At 28.6% G+C, this 22,169-nt stretch overlaps 1 protein-coding gene across 1 annotated transcript in view; it reads right to left on the bottom strand.

The window, feature by feature from the left end:
* LOC145286064 (serine-protein kinase ATM-like) overlaps nt 1-22,169 on the bottom strand; it is a 153,619-nt gene that overhangs the window by 118,493 nt on the left and 12,957 nt on the right. Inside the window, exons 4-15 of the mRNA XM_080134737.1 lie at nt 21,202-21,337; nt 19,926-20,090; nt 19,114-19,279; nt 18,459-18,621; nt 18,254-18,358; nt 17,470-17,546; nt 17,062-17,128; nt 14,832-14,983; nt 14,580-14,690; nt 9,828-9,935; nt 4,477-5,122; nt 1,148-1,453 (exon numbers count right to left, since the gene is read on the bottom strand). Coding sequence (XP_079990863.1) covers nt 1,148-1,453; nt 4,477-5,122; nt 9,828-9,935; nt 14,580-14,690; nt 14,832-14,983; nt 17,062-17,128; nt 17,470-17,546; nt 18,254-18,358; nt 18,459-18,621; nt 19,114-19,279; nt 19,926-20,090; nt 21,202-21,337 — 2,202 coding nt within the window. The remainder of the gene's footprint in view (nt 1-1,147; nt 1,454-4,476; nt 5,123-9,827; nt 9,936-14,579; nt 14,691-14,831; nt 14,984-17,061; nt 17,129-17,469; nt 17,547-18,253; nt 18,359-18,458; nt 18,622-19,113; nt 19,280-19,925; nt 20,091-21,201; nt 21,338-22,169) is intronic.

Consider the following 22,169-nt stretch of genomic DNA (forward strand, 5'->3'; position numbering starts at 1 on the left):
AATGAAAATTTCATTTTGCTTTGAATAAAAAAAACAAAACAAATACTAATTTGAAGGGTTCTACTCCTGATCAACAAAATTCAGAAAAAAAACTATTCTAAAATGAATAAGACTTGAAAGAAATTTAAAAAAAATAAAGTCTTACGATAATAAAGATAATAACTGATATTCATGTATTTTAATTAATGCTACATTTCTAAATTCATTGGTTGATTAACAGTGTGAATATGAATCATATGTAAAGTTAAATGAACAGATTAGTATGAGTAAGGGTTTGGTGACTCGTATTTTATAATAAATATGAAAAGTTAAATAATTCCTATGACATTACTATTTTAGTATTTTAATCATATTTTGATTTAGAAAATTGGTACTTATGCAGAATAAGGACCTTACCATCAGCTGACTTTTCCCGGCAGTTTATGTAAAGCACTGAAAGGTGCCAAAATGCTGAGCCAATGAAATTGCAGCTACCAACATCATTTAAGATAACATTTATTTGCTATCAATATATATTTTATTATAAAAAAAATATTTATCTTGATTTGAGAAAAATAAAATCATTAAAAAAGAAAAAATCATAAAAAATAAAACCTGTTTTGTTGTCAGTTGTTTTTTATCCAAAAATTAAATATTTATTCATGAAGCTTATCTTAAAATGAGTTTTTTTTTCTTGATTCAAATTTTAATTTTCTTAAATTTTCTTAAAAATTGTCCAATAATTTTTCATAGTAATAACTAAGAAGATCAAATTTTATTATAAAAGGAGACACCATTTTTTTGATCTATCATATTTAAAAATAAAGGGAGACAACTCAATCGAAATTATCAACAAAATCAAAAGTAGCCTTGTAATAGATACATATTTACTCTTAAAATCGCAAAAAAATGATTTTCTATACAGAAAAAACTACTTGATCAATTGACGTGATTTTTGAATATGATATTTTCGTTCTATAATGTGTACTCATTTACTTATTTACAATTCAACTTAATTAAAAACACAAAATTACAGAAAAAACTATGATGTACATACATAGTTTTGTTCTTTAAGTTGAATTGTAAATAACACAATATTCATTTCAAAACTTCTGAAACATAATATTTTTAAAAAATTCAAGGATTAAAACAAAATGTTTTGATTTACCTGACTGGAAAGAATCTCTAAAAAGATATCATAAGAGATTAATGACCGCAACAACTTAAATTGTTGAAAGTGTAATTCTTGATTGGTCCCACAAGGAGAGAACATCTGAATAAGAAGAGGTAGCACCAAATGGAAGCCAACATTACCAAGTTTCGTCAAGAGTTGTGATATTTTTGCCATTGTCTTTTCCAAGAGAGAGTGCAACTGAGTAAATGCACCGGATGATTGGTCGATAATGTTTCTGTCCAATAAATGAGCCAGACATTTGGACAACAGGCAACTCATATAGGCAACTTTATGGAGAGTCTGCTGAAACAATGAAACATTTTTTTAATATTACCAATATTGACAAATAACAGAAATGTTAAAATGATACAACATATAAAATGTATAATGTAACGTTACCCAAACGTTTATGATTAATGATTAAAAGCATAAAAAACATATACAGAAATTAATCAAAGAACAGCAGTAAAAACATTAAGAAAAAACATTTTCAGACTTAGTGTTGAAATAATTTTACATAATACTACTCGTAGCAATTTGATTTATTTAAATAAATTTATTTTACATATTATATATTAAAAGTGATATAACAATATACAATTTAAGGAATAAAAACTCTTTGGAAATGCCGAAAGGAGGTTATGTTTTTGGTCGAGTTTGGCACTGTTTGTTTGTGTACAGCTTAAAGTCCATATCACTTGACCGCTTGTCACCAAATTTTGTTGAAATATAGGTCATGATCTGATTTGATTTTAGGTTATCTAGATCAAAAGTTAAAAGTTACACATTTGGCAATAACTTTGATTCTGCTCCTCATAGAAACTTGCTACTAGGCTCATATTGTAGCCAATGAAAGCCTTATATAACTTTCACCTTGACATAGTTTTATATAATCTTTACAAGTTCAACTGAGTTTGACATTTTGATGAAATGTCAACTTATGTTGTCAGATGAAGGCATGCGGTCTTATGACTGACTTCTGTTCTTGTCTCTAATTTTATTATTATATAATTTTTTGATTTGTAAAGAATTTTTCTGTTATAAAATCTGCAATATTGATAAAACTTTGTGAGGAAGATGTTAAATTTATATATATATATATATATATATATATATATATATATATATATATATATATATATATAACTGCACTGATGAGTGGTGAAACAGCGAAACAGTACTGTATGTGGATGACTATATATATATATATATATATATATATATATATATATATATATATATATTAATGATGGGACAATTCCAATATTTTTCCCAATTCCGATACAATTCCCGATTCTGTTCTAACTTTCTGATTCAGATATTTATTACTGATTCTGATTCTTTTATTATCTTTTATCTTTTATGAAATATTTAGCCATAGAGTTGTTTCTTATTTTTCTATTTCAGATTACCATAAAAACTCACATAATATATGCATATATATCCACAAATGTAAAAATACACTTTTGGAGACGATCTATAGATTTTAATTTCACATAGTTTCAAATTAATAAATGCTTTTTTTTCATTTTATCATTAGAGTGAGCAATAGAAAAACGAGTTTTAATTGAAAACAGAATAAAACAATAAAAAGAATCATTTTTAGCATTGGAAAATAGGCACAATTTTTTCTGATTCTCTAAAAATTTTTTGATTTTTCCGATTCTGATTAATCATCTGAACACTAATCTATATATATAAAAGCGAAAATGTATGTATGTATGTACGCTTCTCCTCAATGTCCACAAAAGGCTTCTTTAAGAGTAGCGCTTGGTCGCTTCGCAACTTCTTAAAACTTTTTATATCATCTATAAATTGTAATATCTCACACTTAACCACGGAGCTCGCCTGTCTATTTAATTTTATTGACTTTCAAACGTTAATTATTCGACATTTCCCGCATCGGCACGCGTTACATTCGGTTTTCGGTATAAACAAAAAGCGAAACTCTACTCTAATCTCAGGCTCAGAGCCAGTGGTCTCTAGAGAGCTAAGTAACCTTTGTTCAATATCGACTTCGTCATATCAGACGGTAGCTTTCATTTCGAGACGAGACACTCCCCCTAATAAACAGGGAGCTGGTTTTCTCCGAACTTAGTTAAAAACAAACAAACTGATTTATTTATTTATTTTAAAACTGTCCCGCACAAAATCGTAACTGCTGAATAGCTATCGCCGTCATGTCAATCAAAAACGCGCACCTGTTTTTTTTCACACTTTACTATTTTCCAACTGCGCGTCGTCAACGCTTCGTTTTTTTTTCACGGGCACCTGTTTTTTTTCACATTTTCGGGTTTTTTCACACACACCTACAAACACCCGGGCAACACCGGGTACCCCTCGCTAGTCTATATATATAAAAGCGAAAATGTGTGTATGTATGTATGTTTGTATGTATATATGTGTTTGTGTGTCCGCTAAAAACTTTCGACAGACACAACGAAAATTCACAAACTCGGTATCATATTGAAGCTACATCCTTCGCTCGAAAAATTGGCCAAAAACGTTCATTTTTTCACCCCAAAATCAACAATTTTCGACAGGGCGGGAGGGTCAACAAAAAACGGTCCTCTTGTGACGATGACCGGCTCTACACATGCGTCAGATGACGTCATGACCTGATTTACTTTAAATAGTTGAAAAACTGACTAAATTTCATGTACGTCGCGTTAGCTTAGTTGGTTAGCGTGTTGGTTCGTTATCTAAATGTTTTGGGTTCGAATCGTGGTGTGAGATGTCTTTTTTTTTTTTTTTTTTTTCGATTTTTTAAATTTAAATATTGAACCAGTGTTATTTAAGTCATTTTTCGCCTAAGGTTCGTTTTTCTATTTTTTTTTTTTTACTTCGCTTATTCTTAGGTTTTTATTAACACTCCCGACCACACACCCAAAAACACCCGGGTACACACCGATTTTTTAAATTTTAATATCGAAACAGGCTTACTTAAGCAATTTTTCACGTTTTTTTTTTTTAACATTCGTTTTTCTGTTTTCTTTTTTGTTTTTGTTTTTTCGATTTTTACATTTAACATCGTTCGTTTGCCTTACGTTAGTTTTTTTGTGTTTTTTATTCAATGTTTTTATTATTATTTTATTTATATATAAATTAAATCTACATTTATTTAGCAGTAAATTAATAAGAAAAAGTTTTTCAAATTAAATGCTTAATCTTTGAAGTTTTATTTACATGTATGCAAAGTTGTAATGTTTTAAAAATCCTTGTCCAGAAGAGAAACTAACAAATCTTCAAAAATTGACCTCGATGTAAACTAAAAAGGTAAAAAATAACAAATGAAAAGTGAAACAAAAGTAATGGTTACATACCTCTGACCCATCATTTAGTTTTAGAATATGAGATACCATCTTTTTGAGTCGGTCAAGAAAGATATCCATAAGAGAATCAAGAGAGCAATTTGTGGCTAAATTTCTTTTAGGACAAAGAGGAGACTGATCATAAGTCTTTGTCTTGAAAGTCATTTCTAAGTAAATAGATTCAAAGCTGGACATTTCTATTTTGGGAATGTTTGGATGGCAGCAATTGTTTTCGATGATTGGTTGACTCAAAAACAGAGACGTTATCAAAGAAGAAATAAGATCACAGTTAATAAAAATGAGCTCTGGATTTTTGAATACATTCATATCAGTTTCACCTTCATCTTCCCAAGAAGGCAGCAGCCATTCAATCAACATCTTACGGAGAGGATAAATGTCTTCTGTAGAATTGGTAATAGGAGTGTTGCCCATTGACTGAATGATGCTCATTTTGTCTAAGAGAACTGGCTGGTATTTCTCTGGTAGATCATAGTAACTGCAGTAAGTCGCCAGAAAACGGACTGAATCTTCAGTTGATGAGGTTCTCAAAGGCACAAATAAATTCCACATTTCTTTTTGAGGTTGAACCAGTGAATAATGAAGCAGTATGGACATCAAATTAAAACTGGAGTCCTTGCATAAACGAAGATTTCCGATCCTTGGAAGGGAAAATGAATAATACAAGCAGTAAGTAGAGTTATATTGTAAAGATGTTGAAAATAATGCAAGATTTTTACATACTGATTTAAGAATAGATCTGAAATATTTCATGAAACTAAGAATTTTGTCTTAAGAATAGTATTAAAATGAATAATTAAGTAAACATTTGGGCAATCAAAAAGCTATAAATCTGATTTCTTTATATATATATATTAGGAATTTTGGGGTTAGGGAACTACATAAAAACAAAAAAGTTTGAATTAAAATGGTCAATAGTAGATAAAGGTAGAAAGTATAAACCTGGTAAATCAAAAAGATGCAGTCTGTGTTTACTGGAAACATACTATATAGTGAATTCTAAAGAAGAAATATTAAACAAAAGGCTGGATGCTATACAAGGATGTCTTCATAGGAATAGATTTTTGCTATCACATTTAAAACCTAGCTGAAATAAATTTCTTTAAGTCCACAAAATATACTAAGGATAAAATGTAAACATGAAATAAGAATTTACATATGCAATACATATATATATATATATATATATATATATATATATATATATATAAAAAGAAGAGGTTTTTAAGTGAAAGGCCAGAGTTAAAATTGAGTAAAATAGATGTGATAAATGGATCAAATCTAAAAGGCAAATCTGAAGCTTAACAGAGATTAGCAACATAAATTCAACACTAGAAACACAATAATAGAAATAAAGATGGGGGGGGGGCTAATAAATACTGATCAATAAAACTTGAAAACTCCTAGCTTAGTAAATAATATTTTTGTTTTAAATTCAAAAACCAAGGTGGACCTCCACTTTAATTGGAGGAAAACTTAGTGGAGTTAAATAGAATATTTATAAATAGAATACTTATAATAAGGATGTTTATAATTGGAAAAGTATTTAAGAACTTAAATCCTGAATTGAAATTAATGGCATAAGGGGAAAAAATTAAAGCCAACAGCAATCTCAGAAAATAAGGCCTTGTAGCACACTTAGGTTAAAAGTTTGGAAATAAATCAGAATCCCAGTAGAGATGTACATAATAAACTTATAATTTTAACATGTTAGCCTAAAATTAAACAGGGACGATTAACTAATAAATAAACCATAACACCATAATAGGAATTGATCAGCTTAGAAAATGGCAAAAGGGTTAAATTTTTAACGAATAGAGTCACTTCTCTTGCAACATCAAAATTAATAACTGTAAATCAAAATAGATTGGAACAAAGCAAAAAATAAAAAGAAAAAAATTTTGAATCCAGAATTTAAAAATGCAAACTGAGCTAGCATTGAATAAAAAGTAACACTAACCCTCTTCTCCTTCTGGAATAAATTTAAAAAACAATCGCTTTTTGAAATTAGACAAATAAGTATGCCGATATAATTGTAAATCGCCAGTATAATCATTAAATACGAAACTAACACAGAATCAAAACAATATGGTAGGAACGTAAAATATCAGGTCCAGAATTGAGAAAAAATAAATAAAATAAAATAAATAAATTTAAATTAATAACTTAGAGAAAAATAGTAATGACCTAAATTAAGTGAACATAGGTAATTGGTTGCAAGATTGAAACATTTAAAAATAGAGATGCAAAAATAGGTAGATATAAAAAAAATCCTTAACAAACAGAAAACGGAAAAACCTCTGAAGGAAGAAATGCAGGTAAATTTTTATTGCATAGTTTTCCTTAAAATGGAAATGGATTCCATATTGTTCATTAAGAAAGTGTTTTTTCTCAACGTCTGAAGAGAGGCCGTTCTTGTGAATATTTTCAAACGATATAAGGTTTGAAATTGTCCGAATGGTTGCGAAACATTTGTAAGGAACAATGTAAATACACTACTTGTTGCTATCAATCCAATCTTTGTTGTCTTGATTTTGTTAAAACAATATATGAATGTTCGATTATAAAAACTGGTAATTTTGAAGCTTACAAATTAAGTCATCTTATACTGACTTAAAATTTATTGTTATATGAACGATTACAGAATTCTCAATTATATAAACGTAATAAAATTTGGAATATTATATATGATAGCTATACATTCAGCATCAGGGATGTATAAAAATATAAAAGGATGCAATAAAATCTTATCCGATAACTCAGATACACAAATTAATTTTTTATTTGAAAAAAAAAAAAAAGATCAAACAAAAAGAAATGATACATTGCAATGCACATAGCATGTGGGTTCTCTATTGATCTGCAAAAGTAGTTTTTTTTTTGTTTAAAAAACTATTTTTTGTTAAATAGGAAATTCACCTTCCACTACCTCATTTCAAATTAACAGAAACAAGTTTTCTTTGTAACTGAACAATTTCATTTTTGATAATGATCAGTGAAAAACATTTCAATTTTTTTTCTTCTTAAAAACGAATTGCATGAATGCTTTTAACTTGTTTCATCAAAGAAAGTCTTTCTCATCTCTTCAACTTGTACTCTTATTTATAATTTGCATGCATTGAGTTAACATTTATTTATGGCAGAATAATAATTTCTTGGTGCAAATTAATGTAAATAAATAAATATTTTATACATGTTTGCACCGCCTTTTATTTCGTGCCAAATTATAAGGAATTAAAATAAGTTATAGCAGTTACAGTCAGTATTAAAACAACTTTGCTATATATTCCTCAAAGACTTCTGTGTAAATTTATATTTTAGATGATTTTATTTTTAAATTTCCAATCATCAGTAAGAATTTATGTCTATCATATTTTTATAAGCAAAAAATTATGTCTATCATATTTTTATAAGCAAAAAATTATGTCTATTATATTTTTATAAGCAAAAAATTATATCTATCATATTTTTATAAGCAAAAAATTATATCTATCATATTTTTATAAGCAAAAAATTATGTCTATCATATTTTTATAAGCAAAAAATTATATTTATCATATCTTTTTAAGCAAAAAATTATATCTATCATATTTTTATAAGCAAAAAATTATATCTATCATATTTTCATAAGCAAAAAATTATATCTATCATATTTTTATAAGCAAAAAATTATATCTATCATATTTTTATAAGCAAAAAATTATATCTATCATATTTTCATAAGCAAACAATTATATCTATCATATTTTTATAAGCAAAAAATTATATCTACCATATTTTTATAAGCAAAAAATTATATCTATCATATTTTTATAAGCAAAAAATTATATTTATCATATCTTTCTAAGCAAAAAATTATATCTATCATATTTTTATAAGCAAAAAATTATATCATATTTTCATAAGCAAAAAATTATATCTATCATATTTTTATAAGCAAAAAATTATATCTATCATATTTTTATAAGCAAAAAATTATATCTATCATATTTTTATAAGCAAAAAATTATATCTATCATATTTTCATAAGCAAACAATTATATCTATCATATTTTTATAAGCAAAAAATTATATCTACCATATTTTTATAAGCAAAAAATTATATCTATCATATTTTTATAAGCAAAAAATTATATTTATCATATCTTTCTAAGCAAAAAATTATATCTATCATATTTTTATAAGCAAAAAATTATATCATATTTTCATAAGCAAAAAATTATATCTATCATATTTTTATAAGCAAAAAATTATATCTACCATATTTTTATAAGCAAAAAATTATATCTATCATATTTTTATAAGCAAAAAATTATGTCCGAGGAGCACATCAGCAGGAAATTATGTCTATTGTAATCTTATAAGCAAGAAAACATTTCTATTATAGTTTTATATCATTGACTAAATCTACTTAATTTAAATATACTATTCAATTTATATAATTCTATCGGTATAGCTTAAATAAAAGCAATGATGCAAAAAGTAGGTACTGCATATTTTGGTGTATAAGGCGATTCTTAAAGTTAAAAAATCATCTTTAAAAACCAATATTTCATAAGATACCGGCTGTTGCAATCTCTAGTCTAGGCTTAACAAACATGGTTTTGTGATTTAGCAATCGTCTTATACAACTGATATATGATAAATTTATTAAAATTTGCTCCAATTTTGTATCTCGTCTTATCTGGCAGTCGCCTTATACGCCAAAATATACAGTAATAATAAATTATAACAAAGTTAAATTCAGTAAATATTACATTGTTATAAACCAAAGTGGACTGAATGACATATTTACCTACTGTTTCTAAAAACACTGAAAATATAGTTTTACTATTTAGAATGCTATTACAACTACTACTTTATTATTTCTGGCCTTGATGAAGGGGAGACTAAAACTTGCTGCTATGGTTTCAAATGATCTGAAATAACAGAAACGTGAGATTTGATTCCAAATATTTCTCATATGTTATATCTCCTCTTTTTGGAAATAGGGTATGATTATGAACATCTCCAGTATCAAATAATCCTTATACACTGTGAAATTTACTTTATGTATGAAAACAAAAGAGGGGAAATATAACATATGAGAAATATTTGGAATCAAGTCTCCTCTTGCTGTTATTTCAGATCATTTGAAACCATAGCATCTAATTTTAGTCTTGCCTCCATCAAGGCCAAAGGTTTTGCGAAAATATCAGGTTGATACTTTCAGTGAGTCATTTTATTAGATTAATTGTCTATAAACTTTACAAAATGATATTAACAAAAGCTCACAGCTACGAACCTATATCATTGCTCAATCACAATTGCAAATGATTCAATACTTTATTCATCTTATTTCTTACCTGAGACAAGTAGTCCAAACTTTTGCCCAAATACATCTGGTTTCTTCAGACTTAGACAATGGCACCAATACTTGAAGACAGTTTAATAAATGAACCGTGACATGAGTTCTGAAGAAAGATTGAGTTAAAAGGAAAAAAAAAAAAGATTTTCATATTTCAGTTTATTCTTTAAAATAATTATTTCAGTGTACAACAAAACAACAGTCATTCTAAGCATAACATTTTAATGTTTTGATTGCAAAATAGTTTGTAAAATTATGATATCAATTTTAATCGAGCATTTTTAGATCTTCTCCATTGTCTGAAAATATAAAAAAAACATCATTGTTGCATAGTCAGAAACTGCTCAAACTGATATGGAAATTTAAAATAAATTTATTTAGCGTATGTATATATATATATATATATAGTATGAAAATATACTTATGTTAAGTAAGCTACACAGAATCGTTTGTGTTTCATTCCCAGGAGAAATTATAAAGCTAATTAGATTTATGTCTAAAACTTGCTTTTATATCTAACTCTAGCTACTAACCAATCAGATTTGTTGATTTTATTACTCCCCCATTTATTTCCATTAGGCAATGGTTGTCACTATCTGTGTTTAAGAAGAGTTTTGGCACTCCCCACTTTTAAATAGGTCCAATTAACAAAAACTGATTTTACTCTGATGCATAAAAATTACAATAATTTATCTGCCTTATTTTTTTGTCTATCACCACCATAGATTTATTCTTAAGTTATAATGCTTATATTTATTTATTTTTTTTATTTAGTTATTCTAAATTAAAGTTTATTGTGTTTACAATTAGTTGCTATTTTACTTCTACAAAAAATATCTAATTATTATTGATTGAATACCAAATTTTTATTTTATAAAACATTTTTAAATATGAATATTCAGTTTTTTATGTTAGTTTAATTAAGATATTTACTTGCTGCCCATCACAGCAAGATGTGACACAAGGTCAGAAGGAGAGGTGTTCAAACTAGTGCCCCTAAAAGAGGGGCATTCTGGACTAGCAAAAATTGCCTAAACATCCCCGTCAGCATTCTCCAGTAGGGGTGCCTAAGGCAGCAAGCGATAAACTTGCCCTTCCTAAAAGCCAGGTGGGAAGGCAATACCTAGGTGGAGTACCTCAGTCTGACAGGTACTGGGCCAGTTCCTGGCCCCACACCTGTTAGGCTGATTGTCAAAAATGGATTTTTGACTGATACTTTCTACCCAGTTTCCAAACAGCCGAAACAGCAAAGAAACTCATTCTCCAATATTAAAAAATTTAAAAATAATGGGAAGGTTAGTTTAATGTATTCCTTTTGATCTTACCTCGTTGACCAAGAAAATAATTTTGAATCTTGTAAAGATGTTATTTCAGAATTTTAAGCAAAATCACCATTCTACATTAAACTCACATTGCAAACTGAAACTCACTCTAAAAATTGAACATAAGTTTTCAAAAATATTCATAATCTGAATACTCTTTTCTTCTAAATATTGAATAACAAACATTTTAGATGGAAGAGAACAAGTCCTTGCAAAATATCAATCCCAGAAGAATTGCTATATGTTAAAATTTATAGCAAAATTGAAACAAACTCTTAAAAAATTGTAAATGTCAAAAAAAATTAAATCTAAAAACAACCCTTTCTCTATTAATTGGACTATTCTTTAAAAGTTAAAGTCTTATACCCCAGGTTTTAAGTTTTGTCACCTTTGTATATCTGAAGCTATAAGTATAATTACTTCCCCTCAGATTATAAACATAATAAATTCTAAAAATGACTTATTTTCCAATGTAAGCACAAGAAAAAATTCAAATACAATCAATTTGAAATTACTTAGCTTGCTTCTTAAACCTTGGCTACAAATTTACTTAATATGGGAGATTTCTTTTATCCCTCTTCATTATTATTATTATTTTTTTTTGTGAGACTAGAAGAGCTGTTATATACTGATCTTGGCAGTATATCTGTGTATATGTATGTGTCTGTGTGTATATGTACATGTATGTATGTATATATATGCACATGTAAGTGTATATATGTGCATATATATATGTATGTCTGTCTGTAAAATTACATGTGTGTGTGTGTGTGTGTGTGTGTGTGTGTGTGTGTGTGTGTGTGTGTGTGTGTGTGTACCCTTTGGGTGTGAGTGAACTGGATCCTTTAGTCTCACTTCTTATCCTATATTATTAACCTTGTATATGTGTGTATCTGCATTTATACATTTATATATGGATATATGTGTATATGGACTATTATACATTAAATTATAACACATAATTCTTAAATCCTTCTACTCATTTAAACTTCCCTCCCAATTTTAAATAAATTTGAATTATCACTTTTGTGTAATTATCTTTCTGTCTGGCTCAAAATAACCTCACCTGACCTATATTTATCTGTTCTAAAAAAAGATTGACTATGTTTGCTTTCTATCTGCCTCTTTCCCTCATCCCCTTTTTTTCTCCCCTCTTCTCTTCACTATGTATATTTTTCTTTCTCTTCTCTTTTTCCTGCTTCTTGCCATTCTTTCTTATTCTCTTTCCTATTTTTTCATTTTTCCTTTCTTTTTCTCCTATCTTCTCTTTCTGACCTGTTGCATAACAGAAAGAAGAAAAATTAGTAGATTTCACTGAATGATATTTAACTGTAAGCCTTTAACAAAGTTAAGCAGAAACTAGCAACAACATTGTTACTTGCACATCCTGTGTACAATGGCCAGTTTTCACCGGTCGTTGATACATTGGACACAGCTGTAGGTGCAGTGTTACAATAGCATCAAGGCTCAGATTTTAAGCAGACTTAGCTACTAAGTCACCTCTTTCATTTGTACTTACTCCAATATGGCTTAAGATCCAGCATATAATTATTTCTTTATGGTTAGTCAGTGAGTTTAGTGTGTTCACTGATTTGAAGATCAGTGGATTCTCAAGTTTTTATTATTCAATGATGCTAAAACAAGAGAGTGAGTTTGAAAGTCTTATGAATTTCTTATGTTTGTCTTATGATAAGATGTTGAGAGTAAGGTTGATAGTATAGAACCTTTTTGTGAATTGTTCCATTACAAACTGCTGCACATGCTGCTCTACTGTGATCCTTGGGGCCATCTGTAAAATGTGTAAATGGTCAGTATAGTCCAGGAGAATATCATGGACTTTTTCTTGATAAGTGTTTGGGTGGGGTTTTACTTTGGGGAGTTCATTTAGCTCAAAGATTATTTTGGGTTTTTTAGAAAATCCAAGGTGTGATTTCAGGTAAGACCCCTTCATGGATATTTTCGGACATTTCTGATTTTTGTAGAACTGATTTCATTTTAAAGCTAAATGGTTTTTATAGCTTTTCTTCTTGATTCAAATAATTCACTATATCTTGGATTGAATGCAGTATTACTTGAGTATAATTTTAGCATAATGTAATATTGGGTAGCCAGTTTATGACTCCTTATATTAGCCTCTGCATGTAGACTTTCTACTTGGAACATTTTGAAGGCTCCAAGTGCTAACCTTAGGCCTCCATTGCATTGGGTCTAGTATCTTTAAATAAGTTCTTCTGGTTGATTGGTATATAAAGCTATTACAATCTAGCTTTGATTTAATCAGTGTCCTATATAATTTCAGTAGGGTTTCTTGATCTACTCCCCATTCTGTATGGACTATCACAGTTGTAGTCTTTTATTGCAACTAATTTTCAGGTTCTTCAGGTGAAGGATAAACATCAGTTTTTTATCAAATATAAACCCCAAAAATTTGTGTTCATGATTTCCTTTCTTTCAAGTTTCAAAGTTGTGGAGTTTTCACTTATAACAGAAATGCACGCATTTAGTTTTTGTTTGGGAACATCTATCCATTTTCTGTTACCCACTTGTTTAATTTATTTAAGCATTGTTGAAATTTGTACTTGATGTTATGTATATATTTTTACCTACAATATATAAAGAGTCTTTCATTTCTGATATGTTATAGTTGTTGTGAAGGGGATTTGTTGGTTTATTTGTATATTTTGATTGATTTGATTAGGCTCTATTTTACTCCTCAGGACCTGTTTTTGGTTTTGGTCACTTAACTAGATTTTAGTGGGTGTTGGTATTTAAAGTATCTTGGGGGAGGGGGTGTCTTGTATGTAAAAATCGACTTTTTTGATTTCATATCCAGTTTCAATTTCTTTTGGAGTTGTAGAGGTGTTAAATGTTAAAATATAAATATTTGTAGGTGTGAACTGACCATTCCTTTTTATGTTGATTCAGACGTGATCAATTACTCCTTGTTTTCTTAGAGTGGTTTTAGTTTCTTCAATTGTAGCTAGGGTTAGTGCATAGCTTCTTATAACATGCTTAATTTTTCATAGGCAAAGACATTATATTAGTAACTGTGGATTTTTTCCATTTCTAAGAGGTTTTGAGTATCTTTATAATTATCTACTGCAACTAGAAGATTTCTATTTTTTAGTTTGTTTTACTGTTTTGGGGTTACTATTTTGGAATAGAACCTTTGTTTTTTTGTTCAGTTTCGTATTCGCAGTTTTATAAAAATATCGGATAGAAACAATTACATGATTTTTGTCTCAATAATTAATTGATCCTTGCTACTACATTCTTGGTTTGCCTAAAAATTAATTATTCTTTGTTTCCATTGCAATTTTTGTTATAAGTTCTTATTGTTAGTTTTTATATGTGCTTTTACTATAAATTATTAATCATGCAACTCACATATGATACTGAAGAGAGACATTAAATGAAGATTTCCTTACTTTTTGCTATCAAGTAAACACTGAGCAAAAGTTTGAAGCAAAGGTAAAAAGTCGTCTTCAGAAGACAAATCTGTGGGGTACTTATGCAGCAAGCATTTGGTCAGCTGAAGCCTGGAATAAAAATGAAATTAAAATATATAATTCTTAGTGAAAAGCTATATAATGGAGATACTGATCTAAAGAAATAATCAAAATAAAACAGAAGAACTTCATATGAGAATATTCATTAAATTAATTTTTCTTCATTCTTACCAAGGTATAATTTTGGTGTTGGGACCAATTGATGATATTTCTTCACGAAGTGCCACCCACCCTGATTCAAGGCGCCGTTTCTTATTGGAAGAACCTGTTAACGCTTCTCCAAAATTTCTTTGAGTTACTTCAATAATTCTCTCAGAGAACACCTGAATAAAACAGACCAAATAGGTACAAAGAATAAAATATGAAAACAAATCATTAATACTTGGATAAAATAAACACGTTATAAAACCTGAATTTTTTTTATTAAGCATTAAAGTGAATGAAAAAAATAAAAGTTGAAGAGTGAATACCCCATTAAAATGCACAAGAAAATAATAATCAAAAATGATTATTGCACATAATAAAAAACTAAAAATGAGTGAAGATTTACTTTATTTTATGGCATATCAACTCTCTTTGGATGATTTAATTTCGAATTCACTCATTTTGGTGAAAGCAAATATTTATGTAGATATCTATTTTATTTGCTTGTGTTCTTTTACAGCCTTTTTCTTAAATGTTTTAATTTATTAATGAGTGAGCACTTATCGAAGCAAAAAGCCACCTGAGGACAAGGGTTAATGAGATGGATGAATTATCAGTTGAATGATAAAGAATATTACTGATGAAGGAATTGGAAATGATGACCAGAATAAACAAAGTTTGATTACTTATGAGGGATGGTTTATATTTGTTGACATTGCATTTGAAGACAACCATGTTAAGGTCTTCAGGGAAGATCCGACAGATGGGAAGTTCTTGGAAAGAAACTTTGAAATTCTCTTTGATGTTAGGCACATGGAAAAAAGGAAAGTTATTTGTAAAAAGGAACTAGAAATTAGAGATCAGTTAAGCATCCTTTTCTAGTTGGTTTGTTGGTTGTTTGGTAACAATAACATATCTACTATTGTTAAGTCATAATGTATCTGGAAGTAATGCTAACTAAAGTGTGACCCCCATACTTCCCAAAGCTCTTACATCGAAGCCTCATCACCAGATGTAGTTTGATCATACCAAGAACTAAGAATGAAATTGTGCTCTTGCTACTACAAATGTCTGCCAGAATCATCACACCATCTGGATAGGTATTGAAGAGGAACACATTCCATTACTTTGGACACATTTCCTATCATCTGTGAAACTAGTTCATTCACTTACTATCTTCCTATTATGGCAATATCATGTTGATGAAAGTGGGTAATTTTTATATTCATTCTTGTATATACTAAGTTTCATCTTGGTGAAAAAATGTATAAAATCACGTCACAGTGTACTAATGACTAGATGACGGTCAAGTAAATAAAGTGAGATAGTATGAAAGAGGTACTGGATTCATGCCTTCTTTCAGTGATTTCATGTGAAAATGCTTGTAACTAAAATTTGAACCTCGTACACAAACTCTACTTTTCATCATCATATTTGGTATAAATAGCATGTGTTAGATGGTTTTTATGAATAAATTTCCAAAGTAACCTATCTCAGGCCAGGTATTTTCTTTATCCCCTTTTGCCTTAGGTTCATTTTTATCACTTCCTCCCATGTTTTCCTGGACCTTTCCCTATGAACTGATTCTGCTACCTCAACTGTTTTACACCTACTAATCCAAGGACTCTCACTCATTCTTTTAACGTGACACCATCAAAATCTCCTGTTCTCTGGGCATCTCCTTCTACTGTCTGGATTTAATCCACCTTTGGGGTTTTCAGATTTAAGTCTGTCTTTAAAACTCATATCTAGTCAATTTACACTGCGCTGAGTGACTATTTCTGAAGTTATTCTAATATCAAATCAGGAGAGAGTTTGAATGCCAACCAGATCAGTCCTGGTCCTTGAATCTGGCAAAATCAATTAAAGACCATAAAAAAAAGGAAACTATAACATAATAATTAAGTAGTCCATTTAGGAGTAGAAAGTTTCTTCTTTATTGCTTCGCTTACTACAAACACTTGAATATTTATGTAAGTCATAAAGAAATCTAGTGTTATTAGAAGAGAGCTAACCGAACAATGAATAAATAAATAAAATGCCTGCAGTGTTTTGTAATTTTTTTCTCTTTTATTTGAAAAAGACAAAAAAATTAATACCATTGAATGTTCATAAATTTGTATAAAAAAATATTTATGAAGATTTCATTAACATTTTTATAATTTTTCAATATTTTAATTAAGCAAAACTAAATAAAATGTCACTCTAAAACAAGTTTAGATTTGTAGTGTTGGTGGTTGTTTTCCACCTAACTTACCTGATGGTATACATCAGCCGCAAGCTCTGCATACTGAGCTTCCAGTATTGTGACATTTTCTCGAGGACTACAAACAAAATTCAAAATAAGTTTTTATACATGCAGCATCAACAAAATGCTTAATAATCTAATATTCAAATATTTTTTTAATGCTATGAACAAATAAAAGCATTTTAACATTAATAATTAATTTTGCCTGTTCTAGGATAGGTATTCTTCTAGTTACAAATAAAAATGAATTATATTTTTCTCATGTATATAAAATATTTAACATATTTAACAATTTTTACATTTTTAAATTAGAGAGAAGATTTAGTTGTAGTTAAATATAAAATAATACTTATGGAATTTGCTATTAAAGTTAAGTTGTTAAAATTAATTTAATTGTATATATAATTGTGCTCTTACCTTGATGAGAAAGTTTGTCTTGATGTCATGTCTTGCAAGTCATTGTAAATCATCTCATATAACGCTCGTAAATGGCTCTGTTATAAAACGGAGCAAAATATATTTAATAATTATGGATGCGAATAGATAACAGTAAAAAATCCTTTCTTGGTTTCTTTTTCTGTAAACATTCTATTTCATATCTTCGACATAATCACAGACTTTAGATTCCTGGGCAACATCTATCATATTTAATGACTAAGTTTGTTTTACAAAGGTTACAACTATCACATAGCATGCCCACGTTCATTTATACAATGAAAGGTTTTCTTTTCTATTTTTTTTTTAATTTACTGATTCATAACTTTCTTTTTCATATCTCTTTAACTTTTTAGAGTGAGACCTTTTTATTATTTATTTGTTCTTTTTTTACATTACAGGGTGACCCCAAAAAAACAGAGGGCATTCAATTGTTTTTCTGAGCATTTTACAGTCAACGGAGAAAAAAAGGGCAAAGACCCTAGTGTTTTGATGTGATGTTTTGAATATAATAAACTAGTTATGACCAAAGTTTCATTTCATTCGGACAAAACACTAAGAAACAGGGCCTAATTAGAGTTGGGGCCCGTTTTTTTTGGCCACCCTGTATCATTTGTTTTTATCAATTTTCTTTTTTTATTTCTATTTTCATATTCAGATGTCAATATTATTTAGTGTGTCCGTAAGGCATCCTCTAAAACCTTACTCCCTCCTATAATTAAGATGATGATGATGAAACAAAAGTAATAATTATTGGTCACTTCACCTTCCAAAGATCCCAGTCAGCTGCAAATGCTCCAAATTCCTCAGTCTTTGCACCTCCAGGATGATGAATCTTCATCTGGACACTAAGGAATTGAATGATCTGCGTCTAATGGAAATAACATCACCCATATATAAAGAATCAAATATCACAGCAAATGAACGCAAAAAATGCAAGTGAAAGGAAAAGTTATTTTCAAACGACTGACCTGAAGGAAAGAATTTTTATGATTCCAGATGTATAATAATTGAAGCAGAATGGCCTCTCCAAATATGCACATCTGCTGTCGACTTTCAATGCAAACCAACTTCACAAAAAGGTTCATAGATCGTAAAATGTATTCCAAAATAGTCAATTTTTCTTTTCTTATTCTGAAATCAATATTTTAACACATTCATATATTATTTTCAATTAATGTTACAATTTAAAATATATTGGTTTAATTTATAATGGATTATGGATTCTTTCGTATGACAGGATCACATCAGAAAATTACTGTTTTTTTTTTGTTTTGCTTTAGGAGCACAAATAGACCATGATACTTGACATTTACTTTTAAAGTTCAAGACAAAAAGCCTTCAAAATTAATTTTGAATTTCAGAGTGTCATAATAGTAAATACAAGTCAGCTATTTTAATCAATATGCAAAGAAAAGAGCTAGAATGTTTAATATTGTGATAATTCAAAAGAAATTTTGAAGCCTTTAAATGAAAAACACTTTTCATGTATGTTTGTCATATAAAAAAAAACACTTTATTAGACACTGATCAATTTTTAAGAAAGAAAGATGGGGCACTTGAAACAAGAAAAGCAGTTGAAAAGTAACAGTGATTGAAATGATTATGAAGAAATGTATCACATACCTGGCTGATTGAAAAAAGTCTGTGTAGAATTTGAGGAGGTCTTCAGTGGGCAAATCAGAATGAAGTGAAACTGTTTGAATTAATGCATAAATAAGCCGAGCGTGCAAAAGGTGATCACAGTCAGTTTCGTTTGATTGTAATCTGGAGCAATACATTTGCAGAAGATCTGAAAGAAGAAAACATTTTAACATTATAATTTAAAATAAACATTGTGTACATGCAATTATTTAATCCGCACATTAAATCTGTTCATTTAAATGCATATAAATACACATTAATTTGATTTATATAATATAATGCCCCCAAAAAATAAAATAAAAAAGGAAGCTATAGCACGGTACTTTTATATTAACTTTCATTTACGATTATAGGAGTGAATCTTTATGTGAATTACAAAACTTGTTTATAATAATTTATAAGAAAAGAATTCCGTTAAAGAAAAAAAGGAAAGACAAGACTTTTCTATAAACAAACAATTTATATAAATATACTGATTTAATATTGCATATACAGTCAAGTGCATGTGATGCAATGTATGATAAACTAAAAAAAAAAAAAGAATTTCTTTGGCTGGTTTCAATTAAACTTCCCACCCTAAAACAATCAGATCACATGCCTATAAAAACAAAGATATCCATGATACAAAAAAAAAAGATCAGAAAAACAAAGTTGCAAAGATTAATTTGAATGAATCTATTTTTTAAACAACCATTTCTTTCCCCCAAGCAAATCAAAGTTAATACCTATTTTGAGAGTTTTCTTTTCTATGGTAATAAAAAAATGGTATATTAATAAATCATAATTAAACTTACAAAGCCAATTAGCAGCAGGAATTTCGGTTCTGTATTTACGTAAAGAGAGGATATACTTCAAAAGGACACTGCTGTAGACTTGCCCATAGCATTCACACATGAAGCTGTCTTCTAACACAGTGATAATGTGCTTTACCACAGATGTACATTTTAATTCAGGGCCACCTTTTAAAGAGAGATGAAAACATTTTGAATTTCTTACATAAACATTACATTTTGCAATTATTAGATGAGCCAACAAAAAAAAAAGAAACAATTTTTAATATATCTCTAAAGATGAGAATTTTTATAAAAAATTTGGATAAAAAAATGTTATTAAATTTGGATTATTCTTATCTTAAGTGTTATTTTTACATTTTGTCTAATGTAACCTTTGTCCTTCTTCCAGTGTATCTTGTGAAACTTGAAAATCTGCATGGAATTTTGAATGGAACTCTTTATTTAATCCATGGGGATAGCATGCTCTTCTTCCGTCAGCCATGACCAGGTAGAAATCCTAAGTAATTTGCAATTGTATTCTGAGTATCACCCACACTGACCCATGGTGTAACAAATAAAATACTTGGTAAAATTAAGTTTGAAGTGACACTCTTTTGTAAGTTCAAGCTTCAGTGTGGGCGATACTGAAAATACACTTGTGAATTACTTAGGACTTCTTCCCAGTTATGTTTGATAGAACATGCAACCTCTGTGGATTAAATTATTAATCTCGAAATTCTGTGTAGATTCCTGAGTTTGACAGAAAGATTTCAAAGTTCAACAAGATACATCTGAAAAAGATCAGAGGTTTCATCAGTTAAAATGTGAAAATAACACTTAAGATGAGAACAATAGTCTGAATAATCCAAATAATATGAATTTTTAATCCTCATCTAAAAAATTCACAAATATAAAATTGCATCATTTACATCTTCTATTGCTAAAAATAATTTAAAATATGAAAACATGCTTCTTAAAGCAACAACTTTTTTATTTATGAGTTGTCATTTCTTAATTTCATTTTTAATTTGTTGAGTTTAACATACATTTTCTAAAAATCAATAAAAACAAAAAAGAAAACAATGTATTTGTCAAAAGACGTTTGTAGGATTATTTAGTAAAATCAACTAATCAAGATGACAATTATAAAAGGTTTCCAAAAAGAATTTAATGGTCAAAGAGGGAATTCTTCAAATGGTTAACAGAAAAATGGATTCAAATAATCTTTGAGAAATTGCAACTTTAAGAACAATATTTCTTATTCATACACAAATCAGAAAGTTTTAAACAAGCTTACGTTTATTGGCAATCTCCACAACAAATTTAAAGAGAGAAGCAACTTCACGTTTTTTGTTGGCCATTGTTTGCCCGGTTTGGGAAGCTCGGCTTTTTTGTAATGCATGCGTTTCCACATTGACATAACGAATAACATCCTGCAAGATATACAAATAAAGACATTACGTAATTGAAAAACTCTGACTCAAAGAAGTTTTGTTTGGAAGACTATGTAAAGAATGTAAAAATGAAGTGAAGAATTAAATGGTGTTCAAAATGCTCAGAATATTTCCAAATACAACAGCTGTCTTAAAAAGGCTAACCATAATTGAAATTAATAAAATAAGGATATACTACAAGTCTTTTAATTTAAGCTCTTGGATTAGTTCACAATATAGCATTCAAATCTCCTGAATTTTCTAAAAAAAGATAAAAAAATTTAAAGAGCAGAATTTGCTTCAGTTGTTTACTTTGAAACATTTCCAAACAAAACCTAATAAAAAGAATTACATTTCTATCTAAATAAAGTTGTTTTAAAAAAGGTTTGGCATGTGTACATACTTTTACATTTCTATGTATGTGATTCATTTCTAAACTAGTTAATCAATTATTATGTATTTTGAAACAAAGTTACTCCAACTGTGAGCTACATTTTGTGTTATACAAAGGGGATAAGTGAGGTATGCCCTTTGTGAAAATTGAGATACCTCTGATTATTGTGAAATTTCAACAATAAGTATGCACTTATTGTTGAAATTTCACAAAATGTGCACTGACTTTGATGCACATAAACTAATTAAGAAAGATTCTAGAAATTTCAATTTTTTCTTTTGCCTTAAATTTTAGGCATTTCCTAGAATCAAATTTATGAATTTTGCTCAAAAATAGAATAAGGATTCTAGATGTAAGGTTTAGTATCATTATATGTTAATTTTAATCTTCGTAAAGAAATATTAAAGTGCTGTGAATCTGTCCTATGAATTAATTTTA

Source organism: Euprymna scolopes, chromosome 10, assembly GCF_053919585.1.
Source record: "Euprymna scolopes isolate OS-2025 chromosome 10, ASM5391958v1, whole genome shotgun sequence".
Lineage (NCBI taxonomy): Eukaryota > Metazoa > Mollusca > Cephalopoda > Sepiida > Sepiolidae > Euprymna > Euprymna scolopes.